Source organism: Alexandromys fortis, unplaced genomic scaffold (genome assembly GCF_014885135.2).
Source record: "Alexandromys fortis isolate MF-2015 unplaced genomic scaffold, M_Fortis_MF-2015_v1.1 scaffold_22, whole genome shotgun sequence".
NCBI classification, from domain to species: domain Eukaryota; kingdom Metazoa; phylum Chordata; class Mammalia; order Rodentia; family Cricetidae; genus Alexandromys; species Alexandromys fortis.
In genome coordinates this window covers 13,611,088-13,629,571 of record NW_026067900.1, presented here as the reverse complement: position 1 = coordinate 13,629,571, position 18,484 = coordinate 13,611,088, and the positions used below count along the sequence as shown (strand labels likewise).

Here is an 18,484-nt window from a genome sequence, read left to right as displayed (position 1 = left end):
CCCCCCCCCCCCCCCCCCCCCCGCCCAGCTCGCTCCGGTTTTTAGGCATTCTGCTTTTGTTAATTAAGCAGTTCTTGCTAATGCAGCAGATTTCTGAATTGCTCTTCAAGCGAAAGAGAAAGTGAGGCTCAGATATGCACATCATGGGAAAACCGTACTCTTCTTGTTGCTGCCCCAAAGAGGGTTTTGAAGGAAAACACTACACTGGTGAGAAGCTGAAGAGGGAGGATGTGTGCTAAGACATAATGTGCCTGTTTGCCACCAATGAACGAAGTCTTCAAACTGTCACACATGCATCTATATTGGCACCACTGAAATACAGCTCAAAATTCAATGTGCTACTTGATGAAAAATTCATATCTCCACATCTCTTTCACATGTCCAGTTGTCAGATATATGTGGGGAAAAATCTTAAGTTTAATAATGTAAGTACTATATTTACTCATAGATTTATAGTAAAATGGATCTGTATGACATTGATCATTCCATGGATTTGATAAAGTGATTTAAGTGAGTTATTTTAATACTGCTAAGACAACAAAACAACAGACACTGATAACAATATTTAACAAGAAACTGCCAAGCCAAAATCAAAATGCTTCTTCATAATGATGACAGTATTTTGTTTTTTGGGGGGTTTTTTTTGCTTTTTTTTTCTTTTAAAGAAAACTTTTATTATATGCAGGTGAAACAACATATTAAGATGAAGGAATACTATGGGAATATTTATAATTAAGGGATAAATCAGTGATGTAGACGACAGTATTTTGAAAAGAGGCACTCTCCCATGGAGAAGGAATACAGGGGTTTTTTTTACTGCTTTTTATAAAACAATCCTATTTTACATAGTAATACCAGTTCCCACTCCCCCCACCTTTTCCCCAGCCCACGCCCCCATCCACTCCTCAGAGAAAGTGAGGCCTCCCATGGGGAGTCAACAAAGTCTGTCATATCACTTGAGACAGGACCAAGGTCCTCCCCACTGTACCTAGGCTGAGCAAGGGATCCCTCCACAGGGAATGGGCTCCAAAGAGCCAGTTCATGCACTAGGGATAAATACTGCTAGTGGCCCCACAAACTGCCCAAGTCACACAACTGTCACCCACATTCAGGGGACCCAGATTGGTCTTAGGCAAGTTCCCCAGCTCTCAATCTGGAGTCAGTGAGCTCCCACTTACTTGGGTCACCAGTTTCTGTGGGTTTCCCCACGATGGTCTTGGTCCCTTTGCACATATTGTTCCTCCCTCTCTCTGACTGGACTCCAGGAGTTGGGCCCAGGGCTTAGCTATGGATCTCTACATCTGCTTCCATCAGTTACTAGATGAAGGTCCTATGATGACAATTAAGGTAGCCATCAATCTGATTATAGGGAATGGCAGTTAAGGTACCCTCTCCACTATTACTTAGATTCTTAGCTTGGGTCATCCTTATGGATTCCTGGGAATTTCCCTAGAGCCTGGTTTCTCACTAACCCCATAATGGCTCTCTTTTTCAGGGTATTTCTTCCTTGTTCTCCCTCTCTGTCCTTTACCCAACCCGACTTTTCTGATCCCTCATGTTCTCCTCCCCACTCCCCTTCTCCTCTCTGCACTCCCTAACACCCTCTCCCTTCCCCCCATGCTGCTAATTTACTAAGGAGGTCTTGTCTACTTCCCCCTCCCAGGAGTGGTCCTTGTATGTCTCTTTTAGGGTTCTCCTTGTTTCCTGTCTTCTCTGGGGTTGTGGACTGTAGGCTGGTTATCCTTTGCTTTATGTCTGATATCCACTTATGAGTGAGTACATACCATGTTTGCCTTTCTGTGTCTGGGTCACCAAATAATCCAATTAAAAATGGGGTACAGAACTAAACAGAGAATTCTTAACAGAAGAATCTCAAATGGATGAAAGGAACTTAAGGGAATGTTCAACATTCATAGCCATCAGGGAAATGCAAATCAAAAAACTCTGAGATTCCATCTTACACCTGTCAGAATAGTTAAGATCAAAAACACTGATGACAGCATATGCTGGAGAGGATGTGGAGAAAGGGGAACACTGCTCCATTGCTGGTGGGAGTGCAAACTTGTACAGCCCCTTTGGAAATCAATATGGCTGTTTCTCAGAAAGTTGGGGATCAATCTACCTCAAGATCCAACAATACCACTCTTGGGCAAAAACCCAAAGGACAAGCAATCATACCAGAAGGACATTTGCTCAACTGTATTCACAGCAGCATTAGTAATAACCAGAACCTAGAAACAACCTAGATACCCCTCGACTGAAGAATAGACAAAGAAAATTGGTACATTTACAAAATGGAGTACTACTCAGCAGAAAAAAAAGACATCGTGAAATTTGCAGGCAAGTGGATGCAACTAGGGATACAGGACTTTCAGTTTCCTTCCTGTGGCTTCAGAAATGAGGAGTTTTCATCCCATCCTGACTCCAGTCTCCTCACAACCAAAGATATGTTACCTGGATAAGGATGTCAAATTGCCAGTTGGTGCCAAGGTCACAGAGTCAAGAATAATGGAAGGATAGACTGACCCAGTCCCATATCCCCAAAAATCCCAAACGCAAACAGAACTGTAAAAGCAAGAGAAAGACTTACATAAGGAGAGAGAATTATCTACCCCTTCCTATCCTAACCTGCTTATCCACATTTTAGTCCTATGCTAAGCAGTGTAGGACAGGTCTTTAGAGAGAAGCTAAGTAGGTAAGACATTCTATACAATGTGAAGAAGCATCTCATTTTAGGCTAAATGCTCCTTATTCTGTATATCATCCATCTTTTGGCATCTGGGAAAAAAGCAGTGAAGACAGACATTAGTCTACTTCCCTTTCAGAAACCCAGTAGGTACATGAAGATTCCACACTCCTCATGGAGTTATACAGACCGGGATCCAGGGGGGGCATGGAAGGTTCTGCACTCCTCGTAAAGATATACAGGCCAGTGTTCAGAACCGTAGGGAGGATTCTTCGCTAGGCCACCAGATTTTACAAACTTTCTCTTCTCATACGTTCGTCAGAGTCTGGGGTGAGACATCCAGGGCTCAAATGGGCTTAGTAGCTCACACACAGCTCTATCTCCTGGAGTGCCTGCCTGTCCATGTAGCCACCTAGTTAGGGCTTTGTCCCCAACACAACATGCCTGAGAGTTACCAACAGTGTGACATTTCATACCCTGTATTAACAGCACACAAAACACAAGGATGTTCTACATAGAAGGCATTTATTCGAGTTTCCGGAATATCAGTATTTTAAGAAACTATTAGACACACACTGTTCATGAAGAAAAATTAACAATTACAAATAGACAAATTTCCAGAAGTGAAAAGAAGGAGTGGCCACTTGATAAGCCTGTTTGTAGTTTCTATATTGGTGAAAATTAAGATTAAAGATTATGCAGTCTGCGATGCGCATTAATTTTTCCTAGTTATCTACCGGGAAACTTCCAAGAACCAAAGTTGCTTCAGACATAGGCTACTGCCGGGGGAAGAAGACACTGATTGGGTGGCAGCAAATACTCAAAAGCTGTAGCTTCGACAGAGGCAGACTCTCTCCCTAACCTCGCACAGGGCACACAGGATGCCAGGGTTTTTCCTGGGCACCTCCAGTTCAGCTGCACCATCCTTACCTGCTAAGATCTACGCAACAGGTGACTCAGCATCCAAGTTTACTAACCTTCATTTCTGTGCCTAAGCTGTACAAAATGCCTCCTAAACTTCAGCAAGGACCCAGGAGTGTTTCTCAGTGTTTCCCAGTTGAGGTGCAGTCTTCAGGGGACGCACCATTTCCCTTCTCTTGCACTTTGGCTCATCTCTGCCCTCATGGCTACCACTGTTCCCACACCCCCATCCTTATCCTCACTGTTAAATGTCCTCTGCCCATTCCTCCCCCGCTGTTAGTGTATCTCTGGGAGAAACTAAAACTCAATCCTTATTGACCGGTGGTAAGGATAAGCGGGGAAGTACAGGAACAACCCTTTGCAAGTTTTCCAGGACTGGTTGAGCCAACAAAACATTGCTCTCACTGTTTTTGCTACATAGCTGGAGCAAAGGCATTTATATCTTTTTCATGGTCTGGTAGTAAATTTTATGATGTCCCTGGCTTTCTACAACTTTTTTCCACATAAGGAAGTAAGATTAGCATTAACTTAGCATTAACTGACTGATTAGTTCAATAACTATTCTGCTGGTCCAAGTATCTGAAAGCTATTTTAAGAAGCCAAAGGTCTACATATTTGAACCCCCTGAGAACCATATTAATAACCTGTGAGTAAAAGTGTCTTCCAAAAGTAAAAGTGTCTCGAAAGGCCAGAGAGGTGCCTCCATGGCAGAGCCTCACCTGCAGGAAGCCCCGGGTTCAATCCCCACCATGGAAAAAGCAACCCAATTCATAAAGATCACATGGAGTAAATATCTACTACTATTATTATTATTTTGCCTGTGTTTTCTACTGTCTAAATCTCACAAGCATCTCCTAGTTTTGCCTTGAGCTGTTTCCTTGGCTGCTCTTGAAACAAAAGGGTTCAAGGCCTGTAAAGAGTTTCTTACAGGTCAGAGGGAGAACCTGTCTCACTACAACACCTTTAGGGCAGGCTGATCTCGGCTAGTTTGCTTCTTTACATAGTCCTGTTCAGGTGTGGTCTCCCTGACAGTGAAGGGGCTGCAGCTTCTGAACATACGAGGCCTCTAGACACTCGCTGTTCTCACTGAGCCCACTAACACGCATCTCATCTGTGCTGCTGGCACGGGGCACTGTGTCACAGCTGAATTCAACAGGAAACACCTGCCGTCGATGCTTTACATTCTGTTAAAATGTACACACACTGTGGAAGAAACTAGAACTGAAAAGCATTCGAGAAATTAGTTCTTTGTGTTTAGTGTACTGGTTTAAAGTTGTAGTTTTTAAAGGTTGGCTAAAACAAGAGTTAACTGACCTGGATACCCTCAGTTCTCGCCCAGCCTTTGTGGATCTGAATCTACAAAACACAGATGAGACGCTGGGTCCATGTCTTGTAGAACACTGTTTCTGCTGTGTCCCCAAAAATGATGTCCTAAGGTTTTCCTGGAAGCATCTAAGGACTGTGCTGTGACCTGTGGGAAGATCACGCTTACCCGAATTAGGGCAGTTCTCCTTCTTGACAAAATTAACTCGGGAGACTACTTGAAACAGACAAATTGTAGGAAATCTGGGTGACATAGTTAGGTAGAAAGTGGCTCACAATTAACGGTAGCATTATCAAGTCAGAACCCACACACACAGAGACTTTCAAAAATGCTTTGCTGTCCTATATTTCCTATAAATCCTTTAAATTTTAAAGTTCTGTCATAATAATTTCTGCTTCTTGATTAATTTTTCATCTATTGCTTATGCATGGATCCGGAAGACACAGAAAATAGTGCTGAGCAGACAAGTGACCAAACAATTAGCCCCTAGGTTTATTTTCAAGGACTATATTCATTGATAATTAGGAAATAAAGCTTCTTTTCTATCTTGCACAAATAAAGACACCAATCAAGAAAAGAGAGATGAAAGAGAAACAACAGGTTGTTTATTTCGGTAACTACTCCTTCTGCCACCAATCACCGAATGACCGGACGGTGGGTGAGTGTAAGCAGTAAGACAACCTCCAATCCCATTCACATTTTCAATTGTTAGCACAGGTGGGGCCATTTCATTTCCGTATCACAAAGCCATCACTCCCACGGGATCATAATAAATAAGTACTTCCGTACGTTCTGAGAGGAGCAACCGTGACAGTAGAATCTGGGCTTCTAAACATTAATCCCATCAGCTGGCAAGTATTTCCTAACTGAGATATCTGTCTAAGGAAAAAAAAAAACCCTAAAACTTCAAAGGTTAGGGTGTTTAAAAACAAAGGGAGTGTAAAGAATAGTTTTACTTTCTACTTTTATGCTAGAATACAAACAAAGACTCCTTTGGACATCACCGTAACTCCTTGATGTAGTTTTGTCTCTAAGGTCCTAACAGCCAAGTCCTAAGCACCAGCTTCAGCAGCTGACACCTGATTGGGACGAAGGGCACACAAAAGGAGTGTTTTTAAAAACCACCTGCAGCAGGAACAAGTTCGGCCTAAGCACAAGGGAGTCCGAGTTATGAAGTTTACAGAACGGCTCGACAACGACCACATTTCAAAGACCAAGACAGATTTTTTGGGAAGGGGGCAGGAGAGATGTCTGAAGCAGCACACCAGCTTAAATCACATGAAATAACTAGGACAAGGTTTAAACTGAGAAATCACAATTGAGATGAAGTGAGGAAGGATTTGAATTTCGTCCAGTGAAGTCACAGCACCACCTCAACCCTGTGTCCCTTCCAAGAGGAAACAAGGCTACATCAGAACTTCCAGTCACCCGAGTGATCTGGATTTCCTTTACTCTGCCATGAATTAGGGAGAGGAGATTCCAGGAGTAATGCAGAGCTCGGGAGAAAAGCGCCCTGTGTCCATCCGTATCTGCCCAGCACCTCTTCTGCACACGATACCTCCTATACATTAAAGCGCTTTCCAGAACCCCAGAACATGGGCTTCATCAAGTCTAAGCACACTACAAAAAAGAGTAAGTCCATTTCTATGAATTTCTGAAAAGGCAGACAAAATACAGCTTTTTAGACCAAAATAATCAGTTCCTTAATCATTTTAAGTACCTTAATTCTTGTTCCAAATTAGCTAAGATTTCATTATCCCAGTTATAAAGGCACTGTGCTATCCTTAAAAAAGAAAATAAAATATTTGAAATTAAAAAAAAAAAGCTCTTGTCCTTGAGAATAGTCACCGTGGACTTAAGGTGGTCAGTGTGCAGAACTTGAGAAGGACAGACTCTCTCAGGGGGCTGAAAGCATCAGAACAATGGGGGGGGTCACTGCTGGGGCCAGGACTGTTCTGTTTCTAGGTCCTTAATCCACTACTTCAACCTTAATTAATCTTGAACAAATTAACAAAACGCATGATTAATAAAATCTGTTCACTTTGCATAAGGCGTTCTACCAGGAGCGAGGAAATGGTGAGCCTTCTGCCCGCCTCCCTGCCCGAGCTGGCCAGGCCAGGCTGGAGCCCTGCACCCTACTTGAGCAGGTTCTGCAGCATGGCCGTGGCATAGGTGGGCCGGGCCTGCCTGCTCTCGATGGCGCTCTGAAGGTACTGGATGCCTCCGCAGCGCTCCCAGATCTCTTCGAACTGCCTGGGCAGGATCTCAGCCCCGCGCTTCCGAGTCAGACCCGTCTCCTCGAGATTCAGCTCGCACATCTCCACGTCATCCTTGCCTGCAGACAGGAGACGTCACAAAATTACCATCTCTCTGCACAGCACTTTCCTGCCTGCTATTCTGGGAGCACCCAACAATTCTCACAGCTTTCAGAACCTATAACTGTTTCTCTAAGATGTGAATCGTATTAAGTTCTCTAGAAATCACCTAAATTTGCCCCCAGGAAGGATTCTCAAAAATTGAAGACCCTACCATGGATCAAAGAAGTCATCAGGGTTAGTAGGAATCCTGTGTGCCCTCGGAGCTCGTACAAAACCACAGACATAATTAAATACCAGTGACAGGTTTCTTAGGACATAGTTTTATGTTCTCTAAACAGGCATAACAACAATTTTGCTTTGTAAATCATTTAGTCAATTTTCCGTCACCTGGAAATGGAACTGAATTGCAAAGCTCTGTCACTCAACTCTGAAACGCAGGGACTGACTTTATTATGTTACATTATATATTAGAACGTTTCATCCAAGGCTTTGCAATCCTTTTTTGTTTTATTTTTTTTCCTGCGAATTTATACACACCAGCTACAAGAAGGATGGGTGGCTTGTCAGGGTGGAGCTCCATCTGCCGAGCAATCCAGGGTCCGTCAAAATGGGCATACCACCAGCCCTTTTTCTTGTTCTGAGGATCTTTGTACTGGTCAGCAGGGCGGATGAATGGGATGCGGAAGAAACGCTGCTGTCGGTTCATCTCAAGCTCCTGCTGCCTGGCAGAAAGCTGAGCTGCAGGGTTCTGCTGAGCTATTACACAGAACAGGCAATGTTACACCAGCCGCCCGTGGGAAAAGAAAACAGACATCATTCCTAAAATACACCAAGAATTTTAAAAGGGAGGAGGGGGGAGAACAGAGGTTCCCACTAGTAAGTACATTTAAAATGCCAGCACTAGCTGCCTCTTCGTGACTCAGATTCAGAGTAGGATTTCTTAGAATTGTCTTTGCTGAAAGATGTTTCCTGGCACTATGAATGTGCACATATTCATAGACACACCCAAGCACTGTGTATATGCACAGTGCACACACACATACTCAATTATTGTGCATATGTAACACATGGTATATATACACACATTGCCAGGCATGGGCAATGCACAGTACACATGCGCTCAAGTATTGTGCACATGCATGGTACACAGACACACACCCTCAAGCACTGTGCACACATAGCACACACACATTTAGGCATTGTGTACATGAATGGTATACAAACACATACTCAAAGATTGTGCACACATTTATGCATTATGTATATGCATGTATACATACATACACTCAAGCACTGCTCATACATGTTACACACATTCCATCATTGTGCACACACAAAAGTATGGTACACACACACACACACACACACACACACAGGTGTTGCCGCCGCCACCACCACCACCACTACCACCTCCACCACTGGCAAAAAAAACCTTGCCTGGTTACCACAAATGACTTATTAGTAACCCCAAATTAATTCACATAGCAGGCAAGCAGTCTAGTACTGTTTTTTTCTATAGGATTTCAGTTTAAAGCTGAAGAATAACTTATATTTAACAACTTAAAATTAAGTAAATAGTAATTTTAAAATTAGAAAGATTTGTTCATTTAATTATATTTTCCTCAAAAGGAGAAACCCATTCAAAAAAATTTTTTTTCTTTTACCCACTTTGGGCTTTTTAAAGACCAAAATAGCACAGATAACAGCATTTAGAGAAACATGCTCCCCCCAAAACCTACTTATAACAGGAAGCATGACCCTTTCCTCAAAAATGTTTACTTTGAATGAGATTTCTCTTGGCAAAAAAAAAGCCCACTGAAATAAGTGGAAAGTGTATCCTATACAGGTTTCCTCGCCAACAGAAAGGGAAAACGTCTTCCTTTTTACTAGTCCTAGCCCTTGCTCCATTCACACTGAAGGACTGGGCTTTTATTTAACGTGCAGATGTAAACACATTCCTAGAGTAATGGCTTTACATCCTGAGCCGCATAATTCTGACAAATCACATAAAGCTGTTCGTATGCTTTATGTCTTAGCTTTGAAAGCCGAGCAACAACTCACTGCAGCTTTGAGACCTCAATGTGAAGATCAAAGAGAGTCCACGAAAGAGTACACAACACAGAAAAGCCACACACAGCCATGTGGTTTTTCTAAGGACTTGCAAAAACACCAAAAGAATGAAAATATTCCTGCTCTAGATTTTGCCCCGAGAAACAGCAACCGCTCATGGAAAGTTAGATTTAGTTAGGTGCAAATCAGAGAAAGCAAAAAAGCACATGAGGAGGCCACACTCGCCTACGGAAGAATGAGGGGCCAGCTTTGTTAGCGACATTAGAGACAGCATGGCCTTCAGCACAGAAATGGAGATTGGGTTTGTTTTCTTGTTTCTGTTCCGTCCACTGTACTCGGGAACTCAGTGATCACACCCGAAGTTTAAAAGCGCTGGCTTCAGGCCAGCCAGGGCGACAGAGAGAGACCCCACCTCAAAAATTAAATAAATAGCTAATTTGAAAACAGCAACCTTTCTGGGTAGTGAATGAGTGATTGGAATTTTACCAGAACATTGACAGTCCATTCACTGTTTTCTAAAATAACTGCCTCTCGAAGTTAATACCCTGAGTACAGTTATAAAACTAAACTTTATGGTACCCTTTTCTAGTAATGTGAGACTTGATTTTTGTTGAGAAGAGCAAAGAACTTCCGTCAAGTTAAAATCGCCAGACATTAAAATCTTGAAACTAATATTCTCAACAGCTTGCTTTCCTCCAACTGTGTTCACTTTAGAGGTCAGAGGGAAAGAAACAAGCCCTGGCCCTGGAGGGCTGAGGCCAGTCTGGGAGAGCTACACACTGAGATGATGCCTCGAACAATGAAACAAAAATATAAATTATAAGAAGCACTTAGAGAAACAGGCCCAACCAGCTGGCAAATGAACAGAACCTCTCAACTCTAGGAACTTACTATAAGGCCAAGGTGACCCACAGGTTCTATGGACGGAAGGAAATGGGCATCCCAGGAAGTTATCTCCCTCTTCCTGTTAGCAGGTGTCATTATTAAATTTATGCATATTACTACACAGATCTCCCCAAATCTCCTTGGACAGAAACACAGGTACCAACACAGCGCAGCATCTGCAACCAGCACCTGAGAGTTGTTTTTTTTTTCCCCCTGAGGTCAGCTGGGAAGGGAAGACAGCGTTTCGCTACAGTAAGAGGCATACACACCCAGTTTGAAATGCATGAAATTTGGCAGATGATAGCATCGTGGATTCAATCGTTGCTCTGCATACATGTTTTGGATTGATTTGGGAAAAGTGAAGCCTATCTCGAGTTAAGATATATCTTAATGTAGGCAGTTGTCTTTAATATACGGCAACTCCACTTACAACGTAGCAAAACGCTGTTTGGCAGAAAGTTGTTAGTACACTATAAAGGCATTTAGCCCTCTTCCGGTTAGCTCATGAGGCACCACCCTTGACTTACGTGAACTGTTCAAAAATGGCGCAAAATCTGTGAACAAATATTGTATGTTGAAGAGAAGATAACAATGCCAACGCTAAATGAGCATTTTTCTGACTTATAAATCTGTCCAGTCAGTTGAGGTGGTGACCAGCATGCAAATATTCTGTCTATAGCAAAGAACTCACAGACTTGTCTATAAGGCACGGTGTTTTGATTTTAAAAATGGTTTTAGAAAGCATAGAAAAAAAGAAGGAAGGAAGGAAGGAGGGAGGGAAGGAAGCTACTTTAATTATATTTTAGAAAATTCTGATTCAGGCACAAGAAAAGTACCAAAACTGAAACATTATACTTCATTTATAATCTTGGCGCACAAAAACCTAACTTATAATAAATGCTACTGTTTTTAGACATTAAGGAATCTTCAGATTCCTTAAATCTTAAACTTGTGCCATTTTTATTTTAGAAACTTGGATTAACTGATTCCCAAAGTCATGGTTTGAAGAAACTATAAATATTCTCTAAGTGATCTGCACTGTCCAAAATTATTTTTGAAATCTCTTCGTGTGATGAATGAGACGAGAGCGTGCTCAGTCACCCAGGGAAGGGGACTAGAGCTCCTTATTCGCTGCTGCAGAAACTTCATAGTTTATCAACATATTACTCTCGTACTCAGGGACATCAAGTCTTGTTTTGGGGAATTATAAAGTGTCCTCATTTCATATTTTCAAATGAATCCCAAAACTTCTAAATATAAAGACCACACCACACAGAATTTTCTCCATTAGCCTGTGACGCACCTGGATGCCTCCCGCCCCTTCCAGCACATTCCCCCATCAGACTGAATGTGACATGAGAAAAAGACATGGAGAAAGGCAAGGCAAATACTTTAAAGGCAGAAGTAGATTTTTTGTTCTGAAAATGGTTCATAATTAATTTTTCTGAATGTTAACATATTGATTGTATTTGCATAAAAATTCTTAAGTTTGTTTTTACTCCTGGATAGGACTCTTAAGAAATTTTGCTAACCTGATACTTACAGCAGCAAAATGCTATTTGCTTCATTTGGGAACAAGAATAGATTTTTTTTTAAAAAAAAGTATCAAAGTTCAATTCAAAACTCCATGAAGTATTAGCAAACCTCCTTCCTTTGTGGTGCTCAGACTCAGATGTGTACATTTTACCAGACAATGAAAACCTACCAAGGGGAAGGTAATTATAAAACATTTGTAGCAAAGAATAGGAGAGCTAAAGGAAGAGCCCATTGCTTTTCAGGGGAGGGGGGGTTTATATGCAAAACAAACAAGTTTTGCAGCAAAATCTTAATACGTAAACAATGAACTCACTGGGGCTTCCACCTTTCCAAATTTACAATATCTCCACTACAGATGGTCCCCATGCCCTCATCCTATTACGATTTGCTGAAAACCGCCTTGAACAATCACCAGCACTGTCTCCCTTATAAGCAATACTGACCTCAATAATTCCTTGCAAGACCTGAGAAACACTGAGGCCCTACTAGTTAACTGAATTTTGCTAAATATTGCTTTTATTTCCTTGGAAAGTCGTGAGAATTTAAAACTATCCCCAAGAACTCAAGCTCAAAACATTGCTAAAGCCACATGGTCAAGTGTTGACTTTGATGCTAATCTGAATTAAGAACAACTATGATGGTATAAAAGCAACAAGGTGACAAATGAAAATAGTTACTGTCTTAAATTTTCAAAAGCTGCACTGAAGAGATGGCTTGATGGTTAAAAGCACTGGCTGCAGACCCAGGTTCAATACCCAACCTACACAGAGCAACCAGCAGCCATCTGTAACTCCAGTTCCAGGGGATCCAATGCCTTCTTCTGGCCTGTACACCTGTGGTGCACACACATACATCCAGAAAAAAACACCCATATACAAGATAAAAACAAATTAAAAAAAAAAAAAACTGAAGCTCTAGCTCCTATTACAGGTCCTCTGAGTCACTGGGACAGTCTGCTGAGCTCTGGTGAGGCTGCCCTGCCCCACTTTCTGGCTCAGGTGAACACTGGGTTCCTGCATCTAGGCGAAACTCACAGTACTATAAAATAAAATTTGCAGTGAACATTTTTTAAATAGGACAATCAGGATGGTGTTAGAGAAACAAGAACCAGTTCTTTCCTTTCCTAGTCACCAGTAGGTATATATACCTCCATATTAAAAATATAAGTATATTTGATTATTTGAGGAACTATTCTAAAAACCAAGCTAGATTAAATTTCAAAATAAATTTTAGAAAATAATGTTGGTTAGCAACATTAAAATGCTAATTTTCATAGGTAAACTCATGAGCATCCAGAGTAAGCTGATCACAGTAACCTTGGCATTTTCACATCTGACCGTTTTTGTTTGTGTTTGGGCTTTGCAATGCTGAGAACATCACATGCCAGGCAAGCACTGGACCCAACATGTCACCAGCCTTCCCACACAACATACGAATGTATCTGTATGTGTTTAAACATGGAACTATGTACTTAGTATTGTATAACTTCTTATAAGGCAGGTAATCATGGCTGTATCGTGTTCACTAGATCACAATATGAGAAATTTATGTTGACTATTTTACCCAAAAAATCATGTATAGCGACACACATTGCTATATAATCGACTTGAAACACTGAAAAGTACAGATTCGTTTTTACCGTAATCAGTAACAGACTTGGGAGCGCGCTGCTCCGTTTCAGTGTTTCGCTTCTTGTTCTTGGATTTCCAAGCGTGATACACTTTCAGTCTCCTGTGAAATTCTTCTCTGCACGCGGCCAGGAGCTCGATGTCTATTGATCACAGAGGAAGAAAAAAATAACACCCTAAATTATTCATCTGACATAATTATTCCATAGCATAAAGAGATGTGTATGACAGGTTTGGGACTTTAACATATAGTGCGGGACGAAAAGTAAGCTAAAGGTGAGCATTTCACAGTCTTCCCCAATTATAGATCATTACTCACATAATATTACTATCCTATAACATCTGCTCAACTCAACAACTCTAGACTAAATCGGTCTTTTTTATATGAAGAAGAAATTAAATCAGAAAGGTTTTTCCAAAGACAATGTGCTCAAGTACAAGCAAGAGTCAAAGGCAGCGCATTTGTCACATACGATGCTGTACTCAGCAAGGACAAGAATATAGCAAGAGCTCTCCAGCTCGGTCCTTCCATCACTAGGCAGTGTCCTGACCGTAAACACTGGTTTAAACAAGACCCTAACTGTGTGAGGCTCTGGATGCTGTCTCTCATATAACTGTTCTTCTAGGGACAACCAATTTAAAAAGAAATGGTTACATTGCTATTTATTACTCTGGAGTCATAGAAGAGAAGACCCAGATATCCAAACAATTAAATCTTAAGATTAGCATTAGAAGAACTGGTCATTAATATAGCCCAAGTCATAATTTGTATTTGTTCCTTTTCTGTGACCTATGTAAGGAATGAGAAAAATGTATCTAACTTAGTAATAATGCTGGTTGGTTCATTTTCATTGTTAACAGAAGATAATGTAGAATTTCGTGGGAAAGAGTCTCAGCGAGGCACTGTCTAGATGAGGCTAGCCCATCTGTGGACATCTGTGGGAGACTGTCCTGATGGTGCTGACTGAAGTGAGAAGGTACGGTGTGCCATGGCCATGGTCAGCCACATTCCCTGTGTGAGACCAGGGCTAAGGAAGAGTGGACAAGCAAGGTAAGTACAACGTGTGCATCTGTTCTTTCTTCTCCTGGTGGTGGGTGTGATGTGACCAGCTGCTCTAGCCTCCTTGTCCTGCATCCTGATAGCCTGTGGCCAGGAACTATGAGTTACAACAAACCCTTTCCCCCGATGTCCTCTTTGGCAGGGCCTTTTATCACAGCAAGAGGAAAGGAACTAGAACACATATCTTTCTTGCCATTTTATGACTAAATTATGTCGTCATTTTCAAGGGAACAAAGAATAACAAATATATGGGCCTGGGGACTTTGTACACACACATATGCACACACACATACATGTGTAAACACATGCACACATACATGCACCCCACCCCAAACCTAGGTATTTCTCTTACTGGCATTGGTATTGGGCCCCTCTTTGTCACCTTTTCTATGCACTTACCACAAGAAGTATTGATTGTATCACGGAGCTCTGCATACTTCCATTTACTGAGATCATGCTTCTTGGTACCAGCAGCTGCCTTGGTAGCTTGTACAGCAGGACCTCTGTAATCATGAATTTTACATATATAAACAAGAAATACACCGACCAAGAGGCAGGCACTCAGAATCAACCTTCACAATTTATTTTAAGCTCAATGTAACAAAGAAAGAGGTTAGACCAATCAGACTTCAAAACATAAAAAGAAGGAACACAGGTGTTAGGGTAAACAAAGGCCAAGGAGCTAAAATCCTGCCTCTTGGGTATCACACAAGTAAAGGCCAAGCCCATCCCTACCATCTTCTACCTGGAAAACTTCCCTCTTAAAAAGGACAATGAAGTCAAGCTACCTGAGAGCAAGTGTGTAGTCTCTCACCATTTTTACACTTTGAAAGAATAACAGTCCCAGCAAACAGTCAAGACAGACACATTTTATATGACTAGCATTATTGAAAAACCATCTTTGGAAATACATAATCCTTTTTGTGCCTTTTCTTGAGCTCTTTTCTTTCTGCTTGTTTGTTTTGTTTGATCTTATCAATTACATTATCAGTAATTGAAAATTATTATGAGTTTTGTTTTCTTTTGTTTTGAAAAGTCAACTTACATAATATATAGCTTGATAATCAGATATACATAAGATACCAGTACACGCATATGTGTGCACATGTGTATCATGCTTTGATACATTCTGAGGATAACACTGGATTAAAATTTTATTGTATAAAACATAACAACCACTTTTTATTCATATTACTAACACTGGTAAAAATGTATTTGGAGTTAGAAGTAGTAAATGAACTCAATGTATAAAAATGTTCCCTTTCCCATCTCTGTATTATTAAAATAGTTAAACAAAAGTATAATCAACTGATTAACCTTATCATAAAGACAATCATACAAACATTAAAACAGTAATAGAATTTACCTGGTTTTTAAGACCTACTAACTTAGCACTTTAATTAATTTTGAAACTTTAAAGTTGACAAAATATTCTTGATTCAAATGTACTTTTTAAAAAATATGGACTAGAGCTGGAAAGATGGTGCAGTCATTAAAGGCTAGGATCACAACCAAAGGAATATAAACTAGATAGTAACAGGAGGTTCTTATCTCGAAATTCAACTCGCACCAGTGGTTTTGAACTAGTGTTAACGCTGCAGATCCACTGTTACTCCCCATCCCCCTCAGCCAGGCAATGTGGCTCCCGAATGAGGGAGAGCACTCCCAGCCCCCGGGGAGATGACCGAGAGTGAGACCCAGCACCAGTGAAGACTCGCCCCATCTAAAATGCCACTGTGTCCTCAGTGAGAAACACGGGTTAGAAGAAAGCTGCTTTTTTCTGTGTTAAAATGGTATTTCTCAAACAGAGATATTACATTGGAAGTTAGTGAGCCATTCATACAACAGATTCTAGTCCAAATAATCAAAAGGAATTTAAAAGTATGATTTTTGTAGTAAATATTTATTTCTGTAAACACACTGCACTAACCTACTCAAAATTTCTGACATTTCTTTGGCCATTTGTTCCCTACAAGAAAAAAAATGATAATATAATACAATTATATACGTAAGGCATATCACATAAATTGCTTAAAGTATATGAAAATACAATTAAGTTTTAATATTATCAATACTGTAACTCTTTACTTTGTAAGGTATCTGTTAATGACATACTTTCTCATAATTCTACCCATAAAACATGGCAAGATCTTTGAGTTTAGAGTTATTTGAGCACATCTCTAACACTGCGTAAAAATTTTCAGATAAAATTTCATGAGGACCATGCTTCGGGGGTATTTTTTATGTGCAGAATATAAATAGCATGCTCTAAATGCGCGCAGGAAACTTGGCAGGATATAGATGCTGTACCAGGAGTTTTGCAGCAAAGATGCTCAGCGCATCTCCGTTAGTCTGACAAAGCTTCATGGTGGTAAACCGAGCTGATGTGCTCAGATAACAGTCTGGAGATCTTTAGCCCCAAACCAAAGTATATATTTAAAAAAGGAAAGGAGAAAATCGATACAAAGCACCTGTTAAGTGAAATGCCTGATGTGGTCTGACCTTGAAGGATAAGTACGTCTGCAACAAAAGCTGCTATGTCTTTAATTACTGGCAGACTGTCGCTTCCCTCAGCGTGTGCTAAAGTCTGTGAAGCAGAGTGGCAGTTTCACTGGGCTCAAAAAACCAGCACCGTCTTGATTCCATTTCATCTCTGTCCTTTGCTTTTTTCCCCTTCATAATTAATCATTTTCATATATGTTCTATGCATCCAATTCTAGCAACCACAAACACTTCAGGAAAAAAAAAATCACAAGTTAAGAAGATGGATGTGTTGGCTGTGGGGACAGTTTCCTAGATGCCTGCAAGCAGCTGGAACTCTGATGAAGGGGCAGAGGTCTGCAATTGTGTGTGTGTGTACATATAATTAAATATATGTAATTCAATACGTATGTGTGTGTATATATATATATTGGCAATGCTTGGTATTTCTGGATAGTTGCCCAAGCAAGCACAGTAGAAGAAACTCCACCTGTGGAAGCTGACTAGCCCAGATAAAACCCACAAAGTAAACTATGGAAGCATGATCTAATAAAATTATCTTTTGGCAATACACTATCCATCTCTACTTATATATCAGCTTTTCAGAATTGTGTAACTTTTTAATTTTTAAAGTATTTGCAATTCTACCGTCTCCCTGTCTCAGTTCCAGTCTGGTTTTAACCATCTCCTTCTCCTAAAGTGCTTCCACCTGTTTCCCCACAGCAGGCTCCTGAGGAGTCAAACCACTTTCCCAAGCTCTTGATCACTGCTGATCTTGGTCTGCTGATCATATAGAGATGTCTCCTAAAGTTTCAGCACCAGGAGACAACTTCTACCAAGTCACTCTCCTCTCTAACCCTCACCAACATTCTACACCAGATTCTACACCAACTCCAGGAGTTTCGCTGAGCCAAACCGGCCCCTGCACCTAGGTGCTTCCGCCTTCTGCATATGCTGAGCTACCTGCAAATGTTTGCAATGTCACCTTAGACATCAATACAGAGTTTACTTAACAAACTCAAACGACAACTCTAAAGTGGTTGTTCTAATGGAAGAAAGTAGACGGCGGCTTCTCACCAACTACTCTACGTTTCTGGTTGGTGCTAAGGTAATAACAGTGCTGCAAGCTTGTGCTCCCGGTGCCTGGTGAGGTGTTGGGTGTCCTGTACAGGAACTGTCCGCTGACCCACATCAGATAAACATGTATGCCACACACATAAATGTGAAGCATACACACAAAAATACATTTTACATGTAAATTGTTTTAAATGTTAATAATGTATTTCTACATAGTTTTAACGTACAATATATATTTTTTTAACATGCAGCTTTTATGCAGCTGCAAGCCTTGTGTAACTGAGAGGAGGTAAAGCCTCATTTTGTGTAAAACTCTGAAGAGCACTGTTCTTGAGGCTGTGGCATTAGAGCTCGTGAGAGTCTCCGGACAGTTCGCACTCCTAGCTGTCGTATTCATGGTGGCTCTCAAAGCAGACACATCTGGTTAGGGATCGTGTCTTCTATGGCGACTATGCAGCTCCATAGTTAACTTTCGTCATGAATGGCTGTCCTTGTCCC

The 18,484-nt window shown here is 41.0% G+C and overlaps 2 protein-coding genes across 9 annotated transcripts in view; one reads left to right on the top strand and one right to left on the bottom strand.

Annotated features, from left to right (window-relative positions):
• Positions 1–5,181, top strand: part of Impg1 (interphotoreceptor matrix proteoglycan 1) — a 129,859-nt gene extending 124,678 nt beyond the window's left edge. Inside the window, exon 16 of the mRNA XM_050124539.1 lies at positions 5,044–5,181. Coding sequence (XP_049980496.1) covers positions 5,044–5,181 — 138 coding nt within the window. The remainder of the gene's footprint in view (positions 1–5,043) is intronic.
• Positions 5,182–5,514: 333 nt separating this feature from the next.
• Positions 5,515–18,484, bottom strand: part of Myo6 (myosin VI) — a 138,163-nt gene continuing 125,193 nt past the window's right edge. For 5 of the 8 annotated variants that reach the window (XM_050126354.1, XM_050126395.1, XM_050126363.1 and 2 more), the window contains 6 exons: positions 16,359–16,397; positions 14,828–14,931; positions 13,380–13,511; positions 10,732–10,758; positions 7,787–8,005; positions 5,515–7,266 (listed from right to left, as the gene is read on the bottom strand). In XM_050126354.1, the coding sequence (XP_049982311.1) occupies positions 7,067–7,266; positions 7,787–8,005; positions 10,732–10,758; positions 13,380–13,511; positions 14,828–14,931; positions 16,359–16,397 (721 nt within the window). In that variant the 3' untranslated portion in view covers positions 5,515–7,066. The remainder of the gene's footprint in view (positions 7,267–7,786; positions 8,006–10,731; positions 10,759–13,379; positions 13,512–14,827; positions 14,932–16,358; positions 16,398–18,484) is intronic. The other 3 variants (XM_050126386.1, XM_050126402.1, XM_050126408.1) reach the window with 3 other exon arrangements.